This window comes from Propithecus coquereli, unplaced genomic scaffold, assembly GCF_000956105.1.
Source record: "Propithecus coquereli isolate 6110/MARCELLA unplaced genomic scaffold, Pcoq_1.0 Scaffold114, whole genome shotgun sequence".
Classification (NCBI taxonomy): Eukaryota; Metazoa; Chordata; class Mammalia; order Primates; family Indriidae; genus Propithecus; species Propithecus coquereli.
In genome coordinates, this window is record NW_012135414.1 from 2,530,912 (window position 1) to 2,557,707 (window position 26,796).

The 26,796-nt window shown below is 39.5% G+C and overlaps 1 protein-coding gene across 1 annotated transcript in view; it reads right to left on the minus strand.

The window, feature by feature from the left end:
• LOC105819619 (phospholipid-transporting ATPase FetA-like) overlaps positions 1–26,796 on the minus strand; it is a 63,781-nt gene that overhangs the window by 12,094 nt on the left and 24,891 nt on the right. Inside the window, 8 exon segments of the mRNA XM_012655907.1 lie at positions 48–81; positions 3,071–3,110; positions 3,298–3,514; positions 4,215–4,403; positions 7,445–7,607; positions 12,841–12,884; positions 15,008–15,216; positions 17,568–17,764. Of these exon segments, the coding sequence (XP_012511361.1) occupies positions 48–81; positions 3,071–3,110; positions 3,298–3,514; positions 4,215–4,403; positions 7,445–7,607; positions 12,841–12,884; positions 15,008–15,216; positions 17,568–17,764 (1,093 nt within the window).

Sequence of the window (26,796 nt, forward strand, 5' to 3'; positions counted from 1 at the left end):
GCCTTGGCCTCCCAGAGTGCTAGGATTACAGGCGTGAGCCACCGCACCTAGCCAAGCATACATTCATTTTAATTTTCTTCTCTCCCTTCCTTCTTTTATCAAATATTCAATGAGTATCTTACACAGCACATACTTGTGTACTTGTCTACAGCTGGCTGGCTCAGTTGATTAGCCACAGCCAGCAGTGTTAATGAGCCACAGTAGAAATGCTCTCTGGGTAAGTTAGTATCTTTTTGCCCCTCGGCCACTGATATATATCCTAACTAACCACAGCTAACTATCTTGCAGGAGGATACTTTTGTCATAAGGAGGGATGAGTGAGAATGTGGGTGGTTCAGGGAAGGACTCACATCCATCTAAGGGTGGGTTAGAAACAGATTTTGTGTATTGAGAACTGCACATGAACAACGATTCTACATGATCACCACTATAGTGAGCTGCAAAATAATTCACTTTGGCATTATAAGAGCAAACAGAAATGGAATTTGCTCTTAGTTCCCTATGCAACTCCTGAGTGTTTGAACTAGCTGTCGGGTGAAATTAACACAAGACATTATATGTAAGGAATGCCATCTCTTAAACCTCTGTACTGTTGGCAGCCTAAGAAGCCCCAGGAAAGATCTCAGGAGGCTTCTTAAGAAGAAAGTGATAGTGGCAGAATTTGGTTTTTCATAGGATACAGATGAGAGGACCTGACAATCTTAACAGTATGACAGATTCATTCATCCATTCAACAAATAATTTAGCAGCATATGTTAACATTATCTTTTATCCCTACTTGTATGTTTTTCTTTTATCTTAGTCCTGGGATGGGCGAATTAGGGCCTGGGAGCCAAATTCTGCCTGCCACCTGTTTTTGTGCGACCTGTCTCAGCAGGCCTGGAGCTGTGCTTCTGCATGAGTGGACTGTTGGAGCTTGACTCTCATAGGTTTGTCATCAGTGGTTAATAAGCTGTAGTGTAGTTAGGGCCCACTATAAGTGCCTGTTGAGGTTGTTAACAGGAAGCATATCAAAAGATCTGAAACAGTTTTACGATCCCCTTTGAAGCCAGTCTGTGAAAATGCTATAAGAAAAGGTACCCTGATTCATGTGTTCTGAATTAAATGATAAGAGACTAGTCCATAAAAAATACTGTGGCCTCTGGGAACCAGTATAAGACATAAGAGCTGTCTTGTGTGGGATACTTCACTGACTTATTTTTTTTAACTTGAAATACAATTTACATACTATAAAATTCACCCTTTTAAAGTGTACGATTCAGTGGACTTTTAAAACATTTGTGTAACCATTACCATTATCTAATTTCAAGACCTTTTTATCACCCCAAAAAGAAACCCTGTACCCATTAGCAGTCATTCCCATTTTCCCCTACACCCTGGCAACAACTAATTTGCTTTCTGTCCCACAGATTTGCCTAGTCTGGACGTTTCATATAAATGGAATCATATAATATATGTCTTTTTGTGACTGGCTTCTTCCATTTAGCATAATGTTTTCAAAGTTCATGCATGTTGGAACATGTATCAGTACTTCCTTATTGTCAAATAACATTCTATTATACAAAAAAACCACATTTTATTTATCCATCCATCTGTTGATAGTCATCTGGGTTGTTTTAACTTTTTGGCCATTATTAATAATGCTGCTATGAACATTTGTATACATGTTTTTGTGTGCATGTATATTTTTACTTTCCTGCAAATATACCTAGGAAATTGCTAGGTCATATGATAACATTATGCTTAATTTTTAAAGGAAATGCCAGACTGTTTTCCAAAATAGCTGTGCCATTTTACTTTCCTATTAGCAATATATGAGGGTTAAAATTTCTCTACATCCTTGCCCACACATTATTATTATCCATATTTTTTTTTTTTTTTTGAGACAGAGTGTCACTCTTTTGCCTGGGCTAGAGTGAGTGCCGTGGCGTCAGCCTAGCTCACAGCAACCTCAAACTCCTGGGCTCAAGTGATCCTCCTGCCTCAGCCTCCCGGTAGCTGGGACTACAGGCATGCGCCACCATGCCTGGCTAATTTTTTCTATATATTTTTAGTTGTCCAATTAATTTCTTTCTAATTTTAGTAGAGATGGGGTCTCGCTCTTGCTCAGGCTGGTTTCGAACTCCTGAGCTCAAACAATCCACCCGTCTCGGCCTCCCAGAGAGCTAGGATTACAGGCGTGAGCCACCGCGCCCGGCCTATTATCCATATTTTTTATTTTAGCCATCCTAGTAGGTATAAAGTAGTATTTCAGCTCATCTTTTTATTTTTTATTTTTTGTAGAGACTAGGTCTTGCTATGTTGCCCAAGCTGGTCTTGAACTCCTGGCCTCAAGTGATCCTCTTGCCTTGGCCTCCCAAACTGCTGAGATTACAGGTGTTAACCACCGTGCCTGGCCTATTTTTAAAATTTATTTTTTTTAGAGACAAAGCTCTGTTGCCCAGGCTGGAGTGCAGTGGCATCATCATAGCTCACCGCAGCCTCAAACTCCTGGGCTCAAGCGATCCTCCTGCCTCAGCCTCCTGAGTAGCTAGAACTACAGGTATGTGCCACCACAGCCGGCTAATTTTTTAATATTTATTTTTGTACAGACAGAGTCTCACTATGTTGCCCAGTTTGGTTTTGAACTCCTAGCCTTAAGTGATCCTCCTGCCTTATTCTCCCAAAGTGCTGGGATTACAGGCATGAGCCATTGTGCCCAGCCAATTTGTTTCTTTTATAAAATATTTTTGTGACCTGTCCCCATTCCTATTCTGTCCCTTGTTTTCTCCCTATTCTCCCGACCCTTTGTATATCCAGATTTAGGGGTGGAAAACCCAGAGAGCATGGATCTGGTTTTTCCTTCCTGTGCCAGCAGGCTGGAGCCAGTCCTTCTTTTTGATACATCCCAAATCCTAGAGGGTGGAAACAGGCTAGGGTAGGGAGTGGGGAGGTGCCCCTGGGGATTCTAGTCCTATGGACAACACAGAGAGGTATCAAACAGGACAGGCCTGGTGCTTTCTGCTCCATATCCTAAAGGCAGTCTGTTCTCATCATGGCTGCTGGAGTGAGGCCTCCCACATCAGCAGGCTCTATTCTGAAGCAAATTCCAGGTCTGACCATGGAAATTCCTGAGCCAACAATCATGGAATTATTCTGATTGTTGTTAAGTGTTCCTACAGACATAATTCTCATCAGGCCTCTGGGGTCCTATCCCACCCAACTCTTTGGCATAAATGGCAATGTGGTCAGTGAGAATCCCACAGAATGAGATAGTTTATTCTTCCACCACTTAAAGAGACCCAGACACTATTATACACCCACATAGAAACACACTGACACAGGGACACATACGTGAACATATATCCAGATACAGAGAACCACCCATAGCTTCCCTCTCCTGCAGCCTAAACACTTACATCTAAATGTTCCATGGTCACATCACTGAGGGATCTACAGGATGGATGAAGCAGCTCACAGATGATGGTGTCTGCACCCTTGCAGAACAACATTACCCGATCTTCAGGTGTCTTCACTAAAGATAAGCAAATTAAGCAAAGTAACCATATAGGCCTGTTGTTAAAGAATTTGTCTGGGCCACTGAGGGATGGCAGGAGGCTGTTCCCCGTGACATTTGTTTCTGATACCTTTGGAGGCTAAGCACTCAATGAGTGGTCACACAGGATGAATGACGTGGTGAGGGCTGGCAAGAATGAGAGAGGAACTTACAGAACCAGTTCCTCCATGGTTCATTATCACCTGTGGAAGATTTGGATGTAGAATCACATCTAGTTTCTCAATTCCAGGCTCACACCTAGTAAGACCCAAGGATGAAAAATGACCTCCTCCCTCTTTAGTCTCAGGGCTAAACTAATTGAGAGAGCAAGACAGTATGAATTTCCCCTATGTTGTCTGTTCCCATTTCTTATTCCATGTTTAGGTTTTATAAATTTATTCTCTGTCCTTATCTTGGCTTTGAGGGTGCTGACAAGTCACTAACCAGGAACTCTACAGAAGGGACTTAGCATATACTAGCAAGCCCTCGTATGTGCATAAGAGAAAAGTTAAAGTATATGTGAGAGAGAAAGTAGGAATGGTTCTGTATATTTAAGATACAGTACCTATGAGAAGGCATGTGAGTGGGAGAAAGCATTTGTGTGTAGAAAAAAGACAAAGGCAACATGTGACTGTATGTGAAGGACAAAGAAGGGGAGAGGGCTAGGAGGAGCACCCACCAATAACAGACATCCGTTTGCGCACATTGCTGAAGTCCAAAATAGCTAGCAGTTGGTAGACTCTGGTTTGCCCCATTTCGACCACTGTGATTGTCTCAGACGTGCGGGAACGGAATACAAAGCCAAAGTTCCTGGCAGCAGTGACCAGGGCACCTTCGTCTGGTGACTGAGCCTGGTACACCAGCACACCTGACAGGAGAGAAGAAGGCAGCCAGACCCCACAGAGATGAGTAGCTGAAGTCCACCCAGAAGTGACACTGTCTTCTAAATGGCTTACATAAAGATGGAGCCCAGAAGTTTTTTAAAAACTTCCTCACAAGTCTAGCCCTAAAAGGCCAGCTTGCATAGAACTTGTCAGTCTTTTTTCCTTTCCTTTATTTTCAACTCATTTCACAGGCCTGAGTGGGATTAGCAAGGTACATGGTACATGCGATGTATACAAACAAACAGAACAGGCAGTTACTCTGTAATTTTAGTGGGTAAAGATGGCTCAGGCAGCATGCTAAAAATGCAGGTTCCTAGGCCCCACCCACATTTACTGGATCTGTAATCCCAAAATATCTGGGAGGAGGGCCTAAGAAATTGAATTAAAAACATTTTTTTCTATTTTAATAGATTTGGGGGTACAAGTTGAATTCCATTACACGTATACATTATATAGTGGCAGAGTCTAAGCTTTCAGTGTACCCATTATCCAAGTAGTGTACACTGTACCCCAGAGGTAATTTCTCATCCTTCCCTCTTATGAGTTTGCAATGACTATTATACCAAGAAACGTCATTTTTTAACACATCTCTTGGGTGATTCTCATGCAGGTGGTCCTGTATAAGTGCTCCTGCATGAGACTGACCACAATTTGATAAACACTGCTATAAGATAATAAGATTGATGGTTTAGTTAACAATTAAAAATACACATGAATGAGTGTTGTCACCTTTGAAACTCACCCTGGGAAACAAAATGACTCACTTTGTTGAATCAGTCTTTCAATCTGATATTACTCAAGGTATTTCTGGAACTCCTTTGCTTGAATATTATCACAACTTGAGGTGTACTTTATTTTTTTTTAATTTTTATTTTTTGAGACAGAGTCTCACTCTGTTGCCTGGGCTAGAGTGCCGTGGCATCAGCCTAGCTCACAGCAACCTCAAACTCCTGGGCTCAGGAGATCTTCCTGCCTCAGCCTCCCAAGTAGCTGGGACTACAGGCATGCGCCACCATGCTCAGCTAATTTTTTCTATATATTTTTAGTTGATTAATTTCTTTCTATTTTTAGTAGAGACGGGGTCTCACTCTTGCTCAGGCTGGTCTCGAACTCCTGAGCTCAAACAATCTGCCCGCCTCGGCCTCCCAGAGTGCTAGGATTACAGGCGTGAGCCTCCGCCCTGGCCCCTGAGGTGTACTTTAGATTAGTTCTCTTCTGAAGGTCAATTTGGTTTTTAAAATAGTTATGGATCATCAGAGTCTTGTGAATAAGGTAGGTGAGGAGTCTAATTTTAGGTCAGATACAAGAAGTGTCTACTGAACAGTTGAGACTATTTTCTTGTGTGTTTCCTACCCTGTCACTCAAGGCAGTAAACAAAGAGGAGAACTGCTTCAAATAAGAGCAGCTTGTTAGAATGGCAGACCTTAGAAGCATGAGGTGGGTGGGAGCTCACAGGGTCAGGAGACATGAGCTTTGGGTTCTCATCTCTGCCCTTATTAACTATAGGATTTTAGGCAAGTAACTTAACACATTAACTGCCACGGTAGAAAAAAATTTTTTTCCTTGGGGCCACGGTGTTTTATTATGAGAATGGAATAAAACCTTCAAAAACAAAATGATCCTTTCTAATGTAATGAAAAATTTGTCATTTTTTATTGTTTTCTGTGCCTGAGTTATATACAACTTGACAAATAGTTCATGCAGCTCCCAAGGTAAAGAGACGTGTGGGTTACATATGCTTCACGAGGCCCTAGGCTCAAAACTAGCTTGAGTTAAATACAACTCACATGGCAGTTAATGTGTTTAACTAGTCCCCAAGCATAGAGCTGAAGTGCTTTTAGTGTTCCTAAATGCAAGAAGGCTATGATGTACTTTACAGAGAAAGCATGTGTTCCGTGAGCTGCTGGCTATGGTTCGGTGTTAATGAGTTACCTATATATTAAATAAGGTATCTTTAAACAGAAACACATAAAATTTATGTATTGATTGGTTTACAAAACCAATGTGATTATGGGAACCTAACCCTGTATTTCCCCTAGGAGCAATGTTTTAGCATTCAATAATTCTGCTTTCACAGTGACTTTATAGAACATAACTACCATGAATACCAAGGATTGACTGTGTACATACAAATGTATGAACTGGTTATAACATCTGATTCCTTCACTGAATAGAATGAAATTCTTAACATTTACTCATTTAAAAAAATTATATGTATTTAGATAATATACCCTATTGACAGTTTGTGAATTGTGTAATGTATCATTTTGAAATGAAATTATATCTTTTAGCTTCAATTGCCTTCTCTGTAAAACTAGGGTTGTCTTTCTTATTTTGCCTGCCTCAGAGGGCTGACGTGAAGACTATAGGAGATAATACAAATGAAAGCAATTTGTAAACCTGTAACATGATACACAAATATAAGGTGTCACTACTGGTAGTATTAAGATTACATTGACATTAAAGAATGTGATTCATTTGGTTGCCTAAATTCTTATTTGTTAAGAAAAACAAAGTCTTCTTAGTTTATAATCAGTCATTTCTCATTTAGTGTTTCTAAAAAGATTTGGATAAATGAATGGATGACATAGCCACATTTGGTTACTAAAGAAACTAGGACATGCAGGGATATCTTTAAATTGTGAAGTGACAAGAGGACAGCAACTCCTCCTTTAGAAAGTCTTGTCAGAGACAGTGAGGCTGATCTTGAGGATTGAGTCAGATGGACTTGACAGAACATCACAGAGTCTCAAGATCAAAAGCTCCCTAGATAGCACCAAGTTTGACTCCTATTCAATGAATGAGTCTCTTTTTAAACAAAAGAGTTGTTTTGTACTTGACTATCTCCAGTGCCTGGAAGCTCATTACTTACCTTGATATCTATTTAATTGCTGGACAGTGCTACTTATTAGAAAGTTCTTTCTTAGATTAAGCCATTACAAATCATATCAAACCGCCACCACCTTCAATTAGTCTAGATTCCACGATATATTCTCGGTCCATGAGGCCTCAGGCCTCTCCTCACCTTCCACTTTTTCTTCTGACATCACGGTATGACACAATGAGAGTGAGAGGAAAAACAAGTGCACCCAGCGATCTCTTTTTTTCACTGCTTCCAGCAAAGTCTTGTCATAAAAAGAAAACTTAGGATCAGCTAGTTTGTTGTAGGAGAAGTCGATCTTTTCTTTCTGGAACACAGAAGCCAGAACAAACTTCTCAGCAGCAACTAAACACTTTATAGAAGGTCAGTCTGGAGACAATTTCTGGAATGTGATGAGAACTCTCAGGAGGATGGGAAGGGAAAAGTAAGGTGAAAGGGGGAGACCCTGTGCTGGTTCCTAAGGCCCTTGTAGCTCTGACCTAGACCGGCCATTTACTTGAGCTAGAAAAGATCCTTCCAACAGGAGATAAGCTGAGCACTGCTCGACAGACCCTTCTTGCCCCGCTTTCACTCTAGCTATTCTGAAGGATTAATGCCCACCTTCAGACTCTACTCTTCCAAGTCCCAAATCCATGATCATCAAACCTGAGGATCATCAAACCTGAGGGGTATTTGAAAGTGGTGTCTGGAAAGAGCCTTGCTTCTGGTTATCCTTTGTCTGATTTTGGGTACTGAGAAGGGAATAGAGTCCTGGATACAGTGGGGTCATTGTGTTGCACCAGTCCTCACAAAGGTTAGAAGGGAGCTAGAGTGGACAAGAAATTCCATATGACACGGAATTTTCAGTACATGCTTATTGTTCGCAGATTTAATTGTGTTTGACCTGTCAGCATACCTGACCCTTCCTGCCTCTAACACTCATGGGCACTCACCTTGCTGCTTGTGTCCCTCTTTTAGTCTTTGCCTTGATCTTTGGACCTAATATGCACTAACCATTTTCCTGGCTATGACCTTGGCTCCTTTAGCCATTGACCCTCACTCTCCATTTCAGCTAGGCTGCTTGTAGCCACCTTGGGTAAACACTTTTTCTGGCTTAGCTTTGCCCTGAGACTTATCCCCACCCTGGAGTGCGATGTTATTAATACATTTTTCCAGCCCATACCAGAACTTTCAAGGATCTTTCTCTAGTTCTCTGTATATGTGGTGCTACCTGAGCTGGGACCCCATATGTCAAGTATAGACACAATTGTCCTGTTCGGTGCTATGTTGGGGAAAGGGAGTTTGTAGTGGGCTATGTTGGCTCTTTTCCATATCTCATCTAGAGGGAATTTTGTCACAGCAGTGAGGAAGTATGGTCAGGTCCAGAGCCAAGCCCTAGACATGGCCAGCCATAGAGTTATGAGCTCTGGGAAGTTCATTGGTTCAGTAACTTAAGATAACCGATTGTACAGCATATATACCCTGAGTCCTTTCTAGAATTGAGCTCTTATACTGGCACATTCATTGAAACTTGAAGCTGGTGTGTGATGACAGATAAGGCTGGAGAGGAAGGCATGAGCCAGATCCTGCATTACCATCTTATTTGCACAGGGTGTCATAGTGATTTTCCACTGGAAGTGACACAATTAGATTTGTGTCAGAGAAAGTCCTCTGGTAGCAACATGGAGAATATATTGGAACTAGCGAGATGAGAAGCAGAGAGACCAGTTAGGAGGCCATTCAGTGATTCACAAAGGAAATGATGAAGTAGTGACAATAAATATTAAATTAAAGGGATAGATTTGAAAATACAGGGAGCTAGAATTGATAGGACACGGATAGGAGAAGGGAAAGAGAAGAAGAGTTAGGAATAATTTTTTATTTCCTAAATGGGCCCCTGGATAGACAGTGAGACCGTTCACTGAGACAGAATACCCAGCAGAAGGTTTTTGACAGATTGAATTGGAGATACCCAAAGGACATACAGGTAGTAATGAAAGCAGGCAGTTGCATATATAGTTTCGAAGCTCGAGAGAGAGAGATGCAAGCTAGTTTCTGATCTCCCCTTCCAGATAAGTAATGTTTGAGAACACTGAACCTGGCTGGGTATAGGACTGAGGCAGGGCTGGCTTGGAGCTGCAGAACAGCATGATCTGAGAGGCAGCACTCACAGATAACTTTGAAATTGAAAGCCAAACAACCAGTTAAACAAGGCTGAAAGGCAAATCCAGGTACTAGACAAAAGGATGGAAACTGAGAATGACAGATGAGAGCAAGTGGAGAATAGAGGGTAGAAGACGACAACTGAAGAAATTCTTTGAGTTGCTATGACATAGCTATAGGACAGTTTTTATAGGATGTCTTTAGCCTTGGCCATGGATGGGAGGGAGCTATCAAGGCTTCCTTGGATAGATGGATCTTGCAGGTCATCAGTAAGCAGGTAGTAGTTAAAGGCATGTGAATATATGAGATTATCTGGGAGACTATATAGATGGAAAGAGATTCAATAATAGGGCCTGGGGGAACATGAGCACCTGAGGCAAGGAGATGAGAAAAAGCAATCAGATAAGAAGGAAAAACAAGAGTTGTTATTTACCAGAAGCTTAGGGACAAGAGAGCCTTAAGAAAAAGTGGGGTTTAAGGGTATTAAAATCCACAGAGAAGTTGGGTCAGCATTTAACAAGGTAGTCATTAATGACCTTGGCTAGGATAGTTTCAGTGGACATAGTAGGACAGAGTGATTACACAGAGCAGTCTGAAGAATGAATGAATGGTGAGGAATCAGAGACCACTGTAATTGCCTGTTTATGTCTATGGCTCCTCCTCTAGCCTGCCAACTCTGAAAGTAGGGATCAAGTCTGTTTCGTTTTCCCTGAACTTTTAGCACTAACTCAGGGTCTGACATGTAGCAGACATTCAATAAAAATATTGGACTGGCTGATGGAGACAGATAATGGCTAAAGGGGAATGTGGGAACAAGGAAAGGTTCTAAGTGCTTTCCAAAAATATGAATAAAAAGAAAATATAAAAAATTTACTATTAGTGGTTGGTTAGCTCTCATTAATGGGCTATGGCTTTTAAAACTATTTATTTTATTTTAAATTAACACTCTCTTTTTTAGAGCAGTACAATTCTGGATGATGACATGGAAATGGGTGATATAGACCTTCTTTTAGTCCAAAAGGTCATCTAAAAGACTTTTTCAGATACTTGAAAGAGTCCACAGTGATAGATCAGCCAGAAAGATGCCAATATCACCCAAAATGATAGTGGTGTTTGGGTGGAAAGGGAGAACATGAGGTAAGTTTCAAAGTCCTCATGAATGAAGTGGAAGAAGCCAGAAGATCCATAGATGTTGACAACAAGACCAGTTAAAGATGAGGATAGCCAGAAGTCAAAAGCATCACAGGAAGAAAGACTATGAGGGAGAAAAAGTAATGGTTTAAAAGTGGCCCAGGATAATGAAGACATACCTTTGGGCTTATGGTATGCAGAGTATAAGAGAGACGGAAGAAAAGGGATGTTCTCAGGGAAAGTGGTGTTTCAATTAAGGCGGGGAGAAGATAGCAATTTTATGAAAGGATTCAGGTTATAAGTAAGTTTGTTTACAAGAGAACAAAGATTCCAGTGATTTAGTGAAAAACATGTTATGGTCAATCAGTTGTGGAAAGAAGAGGGAGAGGAAAGAAACTCCAGGGGGAATTTACTCCCTAGAAGCTACAATTTATATTTCCAAGAGCCCCTGGAAAATGATTTAAGGCAAAACACTAATCTTCCTTCCCCTTCCCAATCTCTTTGGATGAATGGGGGTAAGGTGATAGCTGGGAACTGAAGTCGAAAGTCAAGTGCGTAAGTACGTAAGTCAATAAGTCATGTGGCTACGGGTTTGGAGTTGGGTCTATCAGGACAGGGATAGGGTTAGGGTGAGGAGTACACTGAAGTTAATGGAGGAAGTCCTACAAAGGGATGTGTAAAATCAAATCCATGAACAAAAGCTGAGATCCAATACTAGAGAAATCAGTGAAAATGAACCAGCTAGGAAGAATGAATAGTAAGATATTTTTATAATTGTGTGGGTAAGGACTGTTGAATCTGTCACAAATCCTGAAGTTATAAAGGAAAACAGATTTGATTACATAAGTTTAAACTTCTACACACAAAAAATTATTTACTTATTTAATTCCTTTTTGAGACAGAGTCTTGTTATGTTGTCCAGGCTAAAGTGCTGTGGCGTCAGCCTAGCTCACTGCAACCTCAAACTCCTGGGCTCGAGGGATCCTCCTGCCTCAGCCTCCCGAGTTGCTGAGACTACAGGTACATGCCACCACGGCCAGCTAATTTTTTCTATTTTTAGTAGAGACGGGGTCTCGCTCTTGCTCAGGCTGGTCTCGAACTCCTGACCTCAAGAGATCCTCCCACATCAGCCTCCCAGAGTGCTAGGATTAGAGGTATGAGCCACCGCACCCAGCCAAAAAAATTATTTAAGAATTAAAAACCAAAAGACAAAATGGGAAAAATAATTATAACATATGTGCCGGACAAAGGAAGATTTGTTGTTTCTACTATATAAAAGAACATTTTCAAATAAGAAAAAAAAGAGCAATGAATATGAACAGATAATTCACAAAATAAGTATATGGGAAATAAAAAGGTTGGGAAGGGCAAGGAAGATAAGCACATAAAAATGATTCAACTTAATTAATAATCAAAGAAAGATAAATTAACTAATGAGATATTATTTTTCACCAATTAGATTTCCACAGATTAAAAAAAATTGTCAATACCCAGTGCTGACAAGGATATGGGGGAAAAGGAATTGTTGTATATTTTTGGTGGGATTATAAAGTTATGCAAATCTATCTGAAGAGCAATATGGCAATATCAAATGCATTAAAAATGTGGCTACCTTTTGACTAATCAATTTCACTTCTAGGACTTTATCCTAAGGAAATAATTGTCAGAAAAGTAAACAAAATGTATGTACCAGGATGATTACCAAAATGCTATTTGTAATAGCAAAATAAAATGGAATAAAAATAGGGGTACGCTGATACAACTGAATACTACACATCCATTCAAAATGATGATGTAGATGTAGATTCACTGACATGGAAAGATGACCACAACAGAGTGCCAAGTCAACAAAAGGAAGTTGAAAATTTAGCACACACAATTATTTTATCTCCCCCCACCCAGATCTAGATCTGGATGTATGTACATGTGTGTAGACATGCCATTGCAAAGCATCTGAAAGGCCATAACCCCAAATTTTACATTGGTTATCTAAATGGGATCGAATAATTTTAACTTTCTTTTCCACACATTACTGTATCATTTGAATTTTTTTATGTAGATCATTTCTTAAAGAGAAAAAAGCCAATAAAGCTATTTTCATTTTTAAAAAACAACCCCAAATCCTCTCAAATAAATATAGGAAATTTATACAATGCTTTCTGATATTATGGGGCCAATAAAAACTTTAATATTTCAAGGACTAAGGGAGTCCCAATTAAAGATGCTTCTCTGCAGCACACCCTCCCTCAGCCTTCACATGCACTTACCTCAGAGGCTGTCACCTTCTGCCCATCCTTGTCGTAGACATCACCTGGTGGTAAGCAAACAGAGCAGAGACTTGGCAAGGGTTTTAAAGGAGGCTTTAAAATTTTTTTGTATTGTGGTAAAATATATATAACATAAACTTATATTTTAAATGTAAAATTCAGTGACATTAATTCTATTCACAATGTTGTACAACAATCCCCACTAAATTTTTCAGTACCCCAAACAGAAACTTCCCATTTCCCCCCATCTCCCTGGTAATGTCTAATCTAATTTCTGTCTCTATAAATTTGCCTATTCTAGATATTTCACATAAGTAGAATCATAAAATATTTGTCTTTTTATGTCTGGCTTATTGCATTTAGCATGTTTTCAAGGTTCATTCATATTGTAGCATGTATCATACTTCATTACTTTTTGTGACTGAATAATATTCCACTGTATGTATAGACAGTACCACATTTTGTTTATCTATCTGTTCACGGATACATGGGTTATTTCCACCTTTGGGCTATTGTAAATAATGCTACCGTGAACACTGGCATACATGTTACCTGTTTGAGTTTCTGTTTTCAATTTTGGCAAGTATCTAGGAATAGAATTGCTGGGTCACATGGTAATTAAAGGAGGGTTTTTAAAAGCTTATTATTTCTTCTGATTCTTTCATCCTAGACTTGCAGTCAAGCTGCCTCCAATCCCTTCAGGCCACGTAGGCCTCAATGCCCCAGTAAGCTTCTTTCCCTAAGCCAATGGTAAGAAGAGGTCTGCTTGGATACCAGCTCTTCTCCCTTAAGGGAGAATAAGGAGAAGCTAGAATTTAGTCACTGGATTAATGAGAGACTTCACACCTTAGGAAGCCCCTCAATCAGAAAAGTTAACTAGAAGAGATATGAAAATAGTTCTAGAGTGTTTAAGATTCTTGACCAGTAGATAGTACAGACAGTATGGGGGTGGAAGACAGGTCTGATGTCAAGCACAAAAACATCATGACCCTTTTCAACCTTACTCAGCATACAGTCAGGTCTTACAATGAGCCAGAGAATTAAGATCCTCACCCAAATCAACTCATCCAAAAATAAGCCTTCAGAGTTTATACATATGAAAACTTATTTGGCAGGGGTAATAGGAAGCATTAGAGCACTCTAGCTTTTTTTTGTAATTTAAAAATGTTAATTTTTTTTATTGAGATGAAACTCACACAACATACAATTAACTACTTTAAAGTATACAATTTGGGGGAATTAAGTGCATTCATAATGTTGTACAACTACTACCTCTCTCAAGTTTCAAAATTTTCATCGCTCCAGAAGAATATCCCATGTGCTGTAGATTTTTAGATGAGATCACCTTCCTTGGACTAGCTAGGGCACTGGGTATGAATGTTCACACACATGAGGACTTTATCACAAAAGCAAGCTTATACTTAAGGCAAAAGATCAATAAGGGATTGGGCCTGGGAGACACTGATCAAACTCTGACTACCCTTTGATGGCTTCTCTCAACAGTACTTATTGGTCTAAAGGGGAATCAGTTTCAGTAATAAATGACTGCTCCATCTGATTTATTTTTAATTTTTATTTTTAATTGACAAATATATACACTTACAGGTACAATGTGATGTTTTCATATCTGTATACACAGTGGAATGATCATATCAAGCTAATTAACATATCCATCACCTCACATACTCATAATTTTTTTGTAGTGAGAACATTTAAAATCTACTCTTTAAGCAATTTTGAAATATACATTATTATTAACTATGGTCAATATGCTATGCAATAGATCTCAAAAACTTATTCCTCCTGTTTAACCGAGGCTTTGTACCCTTTGACCAACAACCATCTGATTGAATATATGAGTGAACTAAGGGTACAGTTTTTCCTCAAGACATTGGGAACTCCTTGAGACAGAGACTAAGTCTTACATATGTTGGGATTCTCAATGCCTAACAGAATGGATTGCATCTATAAGGTGCTAAATAAATGCTTTTTGGTTAGAATTGAATGGGCTGGGTTTTCTGTGTTAGTGAATACAGAGGGTTGTGAGAGAATAGGAGGTGAATGTGAATTTCAAAGGCTTACAGATTTAGAGTTAGAGTATCCTTGAAAAACAATCTGCAAAGTAGAATGTCCCCAGGACTTGGGGAAAGCAGGAAGACATGCATACCGTAGAGTTTTCCATTAATAGAACATTTGCTGAAAATCATGATGTTTTGAGTCAGAGTCCCTGTTTTGTCAGAGAACACATATTTGACCTGGCCAAGCTCTTCGTTAAGGGTGGTGGTACGAGCCTGTGCTGGTGTGTTCTTTGGTTGATAAAACATCTGCTGATCCCAGTTGATATAGAAACTGTTGCCCAATCTTATTATTTCAACACTAAGGAGAAAGCAAAAAAAGAATGGTCCTGGGTCAGAACAGGACAAGCAAATGTATCATTCTGGTTTCCTTCTTACCAGTCCTATGGTAGGTCAGGGCCAGCATCTGAAAATCAGAGTATCTTCTTAGGGACCTACCCTCCTGAAGGACCTTTCCCACCAACCAACCCATGGTAATTCTGTGGTAATTCTCACTTAGACCATTATAACTCAAGGCTTTACCACCTGGACCAAGATATACCTGATTAACTTCTCTGAGTCATATCCTCCTTTTATTCTTTCTTTTTCCAAAATGTGCCCAGGAAAAGTCAAAATTTTTGAACTTCTGCAGTCATTCAAGGTCTGACGGAATAATAGCTAACTTATAAAGGCTACATTGGCCTAATTAGAGGATTTATTGCTGCTGTCACGTGGGGAAGAGAGAGAAACTTGACACCAGGATTTCTCTCATTTAGTATGAATTTTCCCTGTTGGCTTTGTCACACTCCTCTTCTGTTCCAAATAGGTTCCTTATGGTTAACAAGCATCTTCATTTTAAAACAATGAAGACTTTTAAGGAGCTTCCTCCCTATCATTATTCATACTTAATGTTAGACTGCTTTATTAGTAATTGCTGAGATAGCGACCTTGAGAGACATGGAATTTTTTCCTTTGAGGCAAGGGAGGAGGTACTCAGATCCTTGTCACTGACTTTTTACTGACATTTCCCATTCCTGGAGTTTGGACCTGCCCATCCTTTACCATACCGGCCACCATAGCGGTCTCTTTAAACCCAAACATCCAATCACATTATTTCCTTCCTTAGAAATATCTTTGCTGGCTTTTTACTGCCTTTAGAATAAAATCCAAACTCTGTGGCCTGGAATTTAAGGCTCTTCTGATCTGACCCTAGATTATCATACATCACTTTTGTTTACCTACTCACTGTTCTATGAACACATCAAGCTTTTAAAAACCTCCAAACTTTATACATGCTGACCTTTGTGCTTACAATATTCTTTCGCTATATTCTTTTTTTTTTTTTTTTTTTTGAGACATAGTCTCATTGTGTTGCCTGGGCTAGAGTGCCATGGCATCATCCTAGCTCACAGCAACCTCAAACTCCTGGGCTCAAGCAATCCTTTTGCCTCAGCCTCCCGGGTAGCTGGGGCTACAGGCATGTGCCACCATGCCCAGCTAATTTTTTCTATGTATTTTTAGTTGTCCAATTAATTTCTTTCTATTTTTAGTAGAGACGGGGGTCTCGCTCTTGCTCAGGCTGGTTTCGAACTCCTGAGCTCAAACAATCCGCCCGCCTCGGCCACCCAGAGAGCTAGGATTACAGGCGTGAGCCACCGCGCCCAGCCTTCTTTCGCGATATTCTATTTGGTGAATCCTAGTCTTTTTTCAAATATTATCTTTTCTGTAAACGTTCAGGCAGAACAAATCCATTCCTTTTCAAAGCTCCTCGAGCACTCATATATATTTCTATTGTATCATTTTTCATATTGTACCATAATTATTTATTTATGTATCTGTTTCTATAGCTACATTGTAAGCTTCTCCAGAGAAACGGCTGTCTTATTATTCATGTTTCTATCCCTAGCACCTCGTATAGTGCTTGGCACATAGTAGATACTCAAAAAATACTGATTAAATAAGATAATCTAGTTATGTAGGGTGCTTTTGGGGTTACCAAAAAGCCATAGTGCAGGGTTTAGAAAACCTGGAAAGGAGGAAACGAAAATGTGTTTGGGTGTGCGTATGTGTAAGGGAATGCAGAACCTAGGAAGGGAAGATCAGAGTGTGGTAAAGACTTATTTCATCTATTTCAAATTTTTGTTCAAGGTGTTTATGAAAAACGGGAGGAAATGCCCTTTCTGTTCTTCAACTTTTAGGAACTGAACTTAGGTTACAGTCACACCTATCTGCCATTTGCCACATAGATTCTGTGGGAAGATGCATTCTGAGTTCTGACTACCGACTTATGAGCAAGTGTCTGGAACCTATCTAGTTGGTAAACCAGAGGTGGCCTGGCCATACTTTGGCATCATGTGCTTTGTGTGCATTTTTTTTCTAGTGGTTTTGTGTATTTATATGTCTTATTTAGTCACTTAACATTATCAGTTATTTGAGAGCAGGGATACTTTTATTTTTCTGTAAACCACATAGTATCTGACACTGGATATGGAAGGCATTTATGCAATCTCTAGGTATTTCTCAGAGTGTTTTGCACACCAGGCCCTGTGGAAAGTAAAGGGTCAAAGGGAGCATGGTGGATGCTTTCTGAAAGTTCATGCTAGTTGGAGAATTGAGCAAGAAGTATGAAGTTAGCTCCTCCCTCCATAACCCAAAGTGACCAAAGAAACCCACCTGATGTAGAGGGAAATGGGCACCATGGTGTTGAGAATAATGAAGTAGGACCAGAATATGAGCACAGCAGAGATAACTGATGAAGAGACATATTTTTCCCACGGCAGATAAATCCGGAAGTAGTAGCCTTTCTTGTGCTCCCAAATGCCATGTCCAACTGCTAGGATAAAACACATGATGCCTAAAAGAAGGAGAATCTAAAAATAAAAAAAAAATTAAATGAACATTTCATTCAATGTATGTGCTGCTTCAGTTCTACCTTCTGGAGTCTTATCTCTCAAACACAGTGTCTCTCTCTCCTTCAAGGGCAGGGAGGCCCTACAGTTCACAGGCTCTAGGCAATAGCACACAGGACAGAAAAGAAAGCCCTGCAGGAGCCATCCTTGGGATTCTGAAGGGAGATAATAGTAACTAAAACATATTAAGTATTAATTAAGTGCTAGGAACTGTGTACTTTATAGATATTATTTAATATTTATAATAATCCCTTTTAATAATAGATGAGGAATTGGATATTGAGAGAGGAAAAGTATTTTGCTTAAAGTCACTTGGATACTGAGTAGAAGAAACGGGTTTGGAACCAATTCCAGAACTCAAGCTCCTTATCATTCCATTACTGAAGTGAGGTACTGCTTTAACAAAAGTCTAAAATGTGTGGCCTTGGCTTAGGAGTTGGGGGTGGTAATAAGGAGACTGACATAAAAGGCTGGAAAGACGGCAATCATGTTAATAGTAAAGAATTTGATAACACTGAAAGGTAGATCATGTGCCTACTGAAACTGCAGCTCTAAAGGAAGTGGTTAGAAAGAATCAGAATATTATTGCGTGTTGGCTGCCTCTGATGAGATATTAAAAGAAAGAGTTGAACTAGGGAAATAATTTGCGAATTTGTAAGCAGAAATGAAAAAGAATAGAGAGTACAGAAATTTGGAGCATCACAGGAGTTCATGACTAGCCTGGGCAACACAGTGAGACCCTGTCCCTAAAATAAAATGAAAAAAATTAGCTGGGCATGGTGGCACACACCTGTGCCCCCAGCTACTCAGGAGGCCAAGGTGGGAGGATTGAGATCGAGAGATCAAGACCTCCACAGCAAGATTCCATCTCTTAAATAAAAAAGAACCTAAGAAATTTTGGGCGACAAACTATGATCTCTCAACAGGAAGATATAAGATTAAGAACTTAAGCAAACAAGGCCCAATAATTCTTTTCAACTGAATGAAGTGACTCAGCCTTGAGGCAAACTTCAGATTAAAGGTGATACCCATGACTACTATTCCAGATAGACTCAACTTTATTGCCATTAAGTTGGGAAAGAAGGGCATGGAAGGGCAAGGAAGCAAAGAAATAGGACAAATTTGAGAACTATATTTAGGAGAGAATTTTGGTGGGTTGTTGGCACATGGAACTAATTGGTTACATGTGCAAACAGATAAGAAGTCTGATAGGTTTTGGAGGAATGGTATTACTAAAGTGACAATGAGTCTGGTCTTAATAAGGCCATGACTGTTTGGGAAGCATTAAAACAACACTGGGCACAGGAAGGTTATGAAAACTGCAGCCTCCGAGGACAGCATATTCCCTAAGATCCCCTTCAGAGTTGGCCAGAATGGGGAAAAACTTCCCCAGGAGTAGAGCCAGGGGTCACTGAGAGAACAATGAATAAAGGAATTCCTCCCATCTCTCCAGACCAAGAGGAACCACATTTAGATCTGATAAGAGGACTGTGCTGCACCCAGAGATCCTGGAGTGAGTTGGATTCAGTGACTGGGTAGGTAGGATTATGCGGAGATGATAAGGGTGTTTCATATGTGGGAGGAAAAGTGAAATGGATATCAGATGATCAGAAAAGCAGACTGTGACAGAGACAATGGTATATATTCATCAAACTTTATTTTCTTTTCCTTCTAAGTACATAGCTAGAGTATATTTCCCAAGCTCCCTTGTAGTTAGATAGGGTTATGTAACTTTGTTCTGGCCAATGTAATGTCGGCAGAAGTAATTATGCCATTTACAGGCTTGGCCCTAAAAAGATATCATGTGTAAGTCTTTCTGTTCTCTCTCCTCCCCTATTTGATGGCTGGATGCACAGAATAAAAGACAGGATCCTGAAACTCAAGAGGGTGGTGGAGACATTAGCTGGGAAGAACATGGTTTACTGAGTGACTGGTGGAGCAAGCCACCTCTCCCCATAACAATCCTCATTGTATTGTCACACGAGCAACAAATAAATCTTTATTATGCTGCTACTGAGATTTTGAGGCTGTTTGTTATATCAGTTATCTTATCTTGACTAACACAACTATACTACCCATAGTTCTAGATTAATCTGATACCCTCTACTTTTAATTATTTAACTTATTTTTAAATTTACTTTCTTTTTTTTCACAGATGGAGCCTCAATATGTTGCCCAGGCTGGTCTTGAACTCCTGGGATCAAGAATCCTCCTACCTCAGCCTCCCAAGTAGCTGAGACCACAGGTTTAATTATTTAACATTGTATTGTTAATACACCTAAAGACATATGCAGAAATCACAGATAAGTTGATGAGTTTTCACAAAGTAATCACATTAATGGAACTGATACCTGCATGAAGAAACAGAACATTTCCAGCACCCAGAACCTGCCACATCCCCTTCTAGTCACCATCCTCCCAAAATTACACATATTTAAAGTATATAATTATACACACACACGTATTTGTAAATCTATCACCACATTCAAGATAATGAAGTATCTGTTATCCCTCATTTTTCTCATACTGCTTTGTCATTTCTCCTTTCCACTTTTCCCTTCTTTTGGTCCCCAGGTAACTGTCAATTTGATTTCTGTCACTTTAGATTAGTTTGCATTTTTTAGAATTTTATATAAATGGACTCATATAGTATACAGTCTCTTTTTGTCTGGCTTCTTTCACTCAGCATAATGATTTTGGCGGAAGAAACAGCAAATAAAGGGAAGGGTTTTCTCTGAAGTTTCTCTATCTACCTAAATGCTGAATCCTCCAAAAAATATTCAAATGTTGTCAATCCCTTCCCTAAATAGTGACTCAATAGAGGAAACTGATGCATACCACCAGAAGGCAGACTAGACCTGACACCATACCCAGAGCCCAGATGAACTTTGTCCCAGGCTATTGTCTGTTCTTGGGGCTCATTCGTCACCCCTAAAAATTATTTAATTTCCCCCTAAAATTGCCTACATCCTCTACTTCCCTCTCCCCTATGAAAATGATATTTAAGCTTCAACCATCTGGCCCTTCTTTGAGTCTCGTATTTTGTGGGACTCGTGAGCACTTGCACATAATAAATTTGTATGCCTTTTCTCCTGTTTAAAAAGTGACTTTGGGATTCATCCATGTTTTTGTATCTATCAATCATTCATTTCATTTTATTGCTGAATAGTATTCTACTGTATAGATACTACACAATTTGTATACTAATTTACCATTTATTGGACATTTGGGTTGCTTCCAGTTTTTGACCATTACAAACAAAGCTGTATCGAACATTTATATACAAGTCTTTTCACGGACATAGGCTTCCATTTCCTTTATAAATAACTAGGAGTGGAATCACTGGATCCTACAGTGATTTATGCTTATCCTAAATTTATGTTTAACTTTTTAAGAAACCACCAAATTTTTTCCAAAGTTGTTATACCATTTAACATTCCCACCAGTATTATATGTCTACATGCCTCTTGAGAAGACATGTATGATGTTATGAACCACCTCTAAGTCTACACAATGGTCTGTGACCATTGCTCACAAATCTGTGACCTTGCTCACAAAATGTGGCTAGCTCAAAGCAAGCCATCCCCACTGCTAGATGACTGGCGGTCTCACCTTTGTGCCACTGATGGGAAAGTCTTTGAAGACAAGAGTAGAAAGTCAGGAGGAACAGGTTCAACTGGGACTATTCTCAGAAACTGAGATTTTAAAAAGCTTTTTATTATGAAAAAATTTAAATACTATTAAAATATATAAATAGTACAATGAACCCTCATGCACCCATGTACCTATCAATCACCCAGCTTCAACAGTTATCAACTTAAGGCCATTCTTATTTCATCCAAACCTCCTCATCCCCTGTCCTCCCAGAGCAAATCTCTCACATTACATAACTTCATCTGTAAATAGTTTAATATACAGCTCTAACAGATAAAGATCTTATTTAAGAACATAATCACAAAATCATTATCACGTAAAAATTAACAAAAATTAATTATCATTCAATACAAAAACTGATATTTGAGAGTTGGGTGAGGGGTAGGGGAGAAGAACATAGAAGAAGATTGGGATAAAACAGAATAAAATCTCCTTTTATTCCTAGCTCAATCCAGATTCACACTGAGTAGCTCAGCTCTTTGTGATGAGGGTATGTCTGGGGCCATACAACCCTTTCTTCTCAGTCTTATTCCCACTTCCTCATCCCTCTCTTCAATAAGCCACCTGAAAGCAAAGCTATCCTCATGATTCAGATCAAGCCTCAGCGAGGAGTTCTACTGGCCCTGCCTTCCTTTTTGGATAGTCTGTGTGGCCAATATTAAACATGAGGCCGTATTCTTCTACTTGCCACTTCTCCAGGCCCTACTTCATCAGCTTCAGTGGGAAAAAAATGGGGAAGGTAAAATGATTTGAAACTCTCCAAAGCTGTTGGAGAAATTACAGGGTGACTTTCAACACCCCTGCTTCATCCCTTTTGCCAGGATAACTAAGAATTGCACATGGTTTCCAGTGAGGCACCCTGCCTCCACTATGAGACCATGAGCCCCCAGAACCAGATATTTCTGCTCAGACTGAGCCACCAGAAAGGAAGATTATCTGTAATCAGACCAAGCCCCAGAGCACAGGGCTTCTCCCTTAGCCTGAACCCTGCAGGGGCAGGACTCAGTCTGTTCTTTCCTCATTCCTAGAACTTTTCCTGACATCATGAGGCCTCCTAAGCCCTTGCAGGTGTTCTACATTTCTTATTATTGTAATGGAGTTTATTGGTACTTAGTCTTTAAACTTTACTTTGCTTCCTTTCTATAGGAAGAACGAAACAATAAAGCATTAGTTTGGTTGTTGCTACAAACCCTGGAGATTACTTACTACCAGAGCCAATCAGACCCAAGAAGAACAGACAGCCTCCCATTTAGCAAAAAGTGGTTCCAATAAAGGCTGAAATAAATACTCAGTTTTGTCACTCAACAAAACTAACCTAGAACTAAGGCCATGGCTCTTGTAATGGAGCTCTCAGGTCTCACAGGCAGCCCATAAAGAGAAAGTACTCCTTGGTCTTTGGCCCTTCACATCTGTGCTCTATCTACAATGTGCCTCACCCTAGAAATATGTCCTCGATTTCTGGTATCATTCCAATTTCAAGCACTCTATTCCGTCGTTCCACAAATACACTCCTAGTTAACAGATCAGGGTTCAGAAGGCATTGTCACTGGGAGCTCTGGTAACTGGGATAAGGGTGGGGTTCAAACTCCCAGCTCGGCTGTGGGCTCACCAAGAAGCAGCTTTACCAAACATGCTTCCTGTGTCTGCCAGATTTTCCCCTAAGAAACATTTCCCAAAAAGGGGAAAAAATGAAATGTTTAAATCAGGATGGATTTCTGCTTCAACTTACTTCAAGAAATTAGAGTATATTACATTTGACTACATTGACAATGTCCTGGCACAAACACCACACAAACAAAACTGCTGAGCTGTAAGAACCCAGCCAATTCAAGAACATTTCTTCATTTAATAATCATTCAATAGTTATTTATATTTCCTGAATATTACTTTGTGCAAGGCACTCCCAAAAATACAGAGACGAATATGACATAATTTCTACTGTAGAGGTTCATAATTTGGCAGCTAAGACATTCATTCGTTTTTTTCACTCACTCAACAAATTAATAATGAAACTCCCATTACGAGGGAGGCATAAGGACTAAGGACACAGTGGTCAAAAATGACAATGTCCTTATGGAGAGAAGTGGACAACAAATAAGAAATGAAAAAAACCCCATTTAACTAGTGATAAATGCTGTGAGGAAAATAAGACAGGTTAATAGAATAAAGACGGTCTTGGTGGGGGTGGCTACTCTAGACAGGGTAGCAGAGAAAGCTTCTCTGAAAAGGTGGAATTGATTTTTTTTTTTTAACTTTGACGTGCTGTTTTATGAAAAGGTGGCATTGAATGATAAAAAAGAAGCAGACATTGCCAGCAAGGGTAAAGGTCTTAAGGCAGGAACAAGTTCTCTCACTTAATTTGTAGTTCCCCTGGGTATAGATTTCTAGGTCAAAAAAATTTCCACTAAGAACTTTGAAGGTATGACCCAACTGGTTTCTAGGACCCAGTGGTACCAATGAGAAGTCTGATGTGAATCTAATTCTCAATTTTTGTTACTGTATTATCCCTATGAAAATTTTTGAGGTGCTTCTCTACACCTAAACTCTCCTGGTTCAGTCCTCTGTTAAAAAAGTACTTCTCTCACATTTTCTAACTCTTTGTCTTTTTGTTTTATGGTCCAGTATAGTTTCATGATTCTATTTCAGCCCTTTAATTGACTTTTTAATATTAACAATCCCATTTTTACTTTCTAAAATTCTTTTTTTGTTGTTTTTAGATTGCTTTTTTTCTCCTTTTCCTTTTTTAAAAAACATCCTATTCTTATTTTATGTATGCGATTTCTTCTTCTCTCTGAGAATAGTAATAGGAATTTTTTCAAAATTTTTTCTTTTCCCTGAATTATGATCTGTTTATTCCAGGGTCAGTTTTGTTTTTCTTTTATTTTTGTTTTTTTAGAGATGGGGATCTCACTATGTTGCTCAGGCCGACATGCAGTGGCTATTCACAAATGTGATTATAGAGCACTACAGCCCAGAACTCCTGGGCTCAGGTGATCCTCCTGCTTCAGCCTCCCGAGTAGCTGGGACTATGGGTGCACACCACCACACCCACCTAGTTTTTAAAAAATTTTTATAGAGATGAAGGTCTCACTACGTTGCCCAGGCTGGTCTCGAACTCCTGGCCTCAAGCAATCCTCTTGCCTCAGCCTCCCAGAGCGCTGGGATTACAGGTATGAGCCACTGCGCCTGGCCCAGGATCAGTTATTCTATTTGTTCATCCTCATCCTCCTTTTTGTGCTACTGGTTTCCCTCTAGTCCACTTAAAATAAGAATAAAAGAATAGCTTGATCATTATAGGTTGCTGGAGTAGATTTTGTTTCCTTTGGTTAATTTTGTTTGCCCAATAGGCCATTCTCCTGAATGGGGACCCATGAGTTCTGTGTAGGTCGACAAAATATGTCGTTTGACAGATTTCACCCTAGCGTGCACAAGCAGCTTGCAGGCAAACTTGAGCCCCCCATATTTAAAATTAAATGCATTTTACTCTGAAGTGCTGACACCTGCATTAGAAGTCCTAGCCTTCTGCAGGTAGGTTGTTAAATTCTTTCGAAAGCAGTTCTCTTATTTGGAACTGGAAGGCAAATATACTTGTTTTTACTGTATGTATGCTATACAGGTAGGATGTACAGATAGCAAATTGCTGCCCAGGTTGTTTTATGGACAGTTTTAAAATTTATTATTCTGATGATTGCCCCACACCCCACTCCTGCTCTCCATACCTGCTGACTCTAGCTGGGAGCCCCTCTGGAGCTCTAGCATGAAGAATGCATTTCCACTGACGCTTTCACTACTGCCCTCTGTAATCTATCTGCCTTCCAAAAATTCATCAGCATCTCAGGACTACTGATGGTTCTTCATCCTTTGTCAGAGATGTTAGGTACTTATTTACCATTTGTACTTCTTTATGTTCATTTCATTTGGCTTGAACAGGGAGTATCGATGTCCTTCTTAAACTGGATGCCCTAAAGTGAACATTATACCCCAGATAATATTCCATACTTTCTGAAGGAAAGAGTGCATGAATGATCTCAGAAATGTAGGAATTCCCACTAGCTGTCCCGCCAGCTTAGCTTCCCCCTGACATTTACACTGCCTATCTGCTTTTTCCACCTGTGAGAACCTGAGCAAAGAACCAAGTTCTCTCTCTGGAGACACCTTTACAGAGACCTCTATGGTCCTGCTCTAATCTGCACTGCTTGTTCTCTAGGCCTGATATTCAGCTCTCATTCTAGGGCTTCTTTCCATTGCTCCCATGTTTCTTGGCTTCCATAGCTGCTTCTTTCTTGGTGGACTCACTTGTTTTGCTGAGTATACATTCTAGAAGCTTCCTAAGAAAGGATACATGATGAGTAAAATTTTTTGTCTTAGCATATATGGATATTTCTTTACATTTGAATTTTATGGATAGTTTCACTGGATTTAGAATTATAGGTTGCAAATAATTTTCTGGCCAACTTTCAAAGGCATTGATATTTATCCATTGCTGTTGCTGTTGAGAAGACCAAATGCTTTTCTGATTCCTGATCCTTATATATGATCTTTTTCCCCCCTCTCTGGAAGCTTTTAGGACATTCTTTTTAATTTTATAATTTCTTCACATGTGTTCAATCTGCCATGTTAAACAGGACTTGTCATGTGTTTTAATTTTGTCTCCCTAGGGAGAGAGCAAGTATAGCAGAGAGAACATTGACACTGAAAATTTATGCCTAAATGGATAGATGTGATTATTGAATAAAATGATGTACATAAAGCACTTGGCGTACATTGATATTGGTATACCCTGCCCCCACCAAACAGATTTATACACTTGAGGGCTGGAGCCAGGTCTTATATACCTTTATGATTCTTACAACATCTGGCACATGCTGGGCACATAATAGATTTTCGATAAATATGATTTGATGATTCAATGAGTCATAGACTTGTCTGCTATTATTTTTCTGTGGGGCTTTATGATACTTATCTTTACTGTGTCTCAATTTATAATTTGTCAAATGGGAAAAATACTTCTTGACTTGCTTATTGCTCATGGCTGTAGTGAGGCTGCAATTAATAATGTGAAAATAGTCTAAAAAGTTAGGATCCTTCCACAGATGTCAAGTATTATCCTACCATTCAGACAGGTACACAGATAGTTGAACCTTCCCAGGCAGATGGGAGACATCTTGTTTTGAAGACAAGCCTAGCTAAATGACCTAGCTTATTGTCTAATAATATACATTCCCAATATTGTCAAAAGAATATTTGCCTTTGTCACCTTTCTGAATTCTTTTCTTTTCTTTTTTTTTTTTTTTGAGACAGAGTCTCACTCTGTTGCATGGGCTAGAGTGCCATGGCGT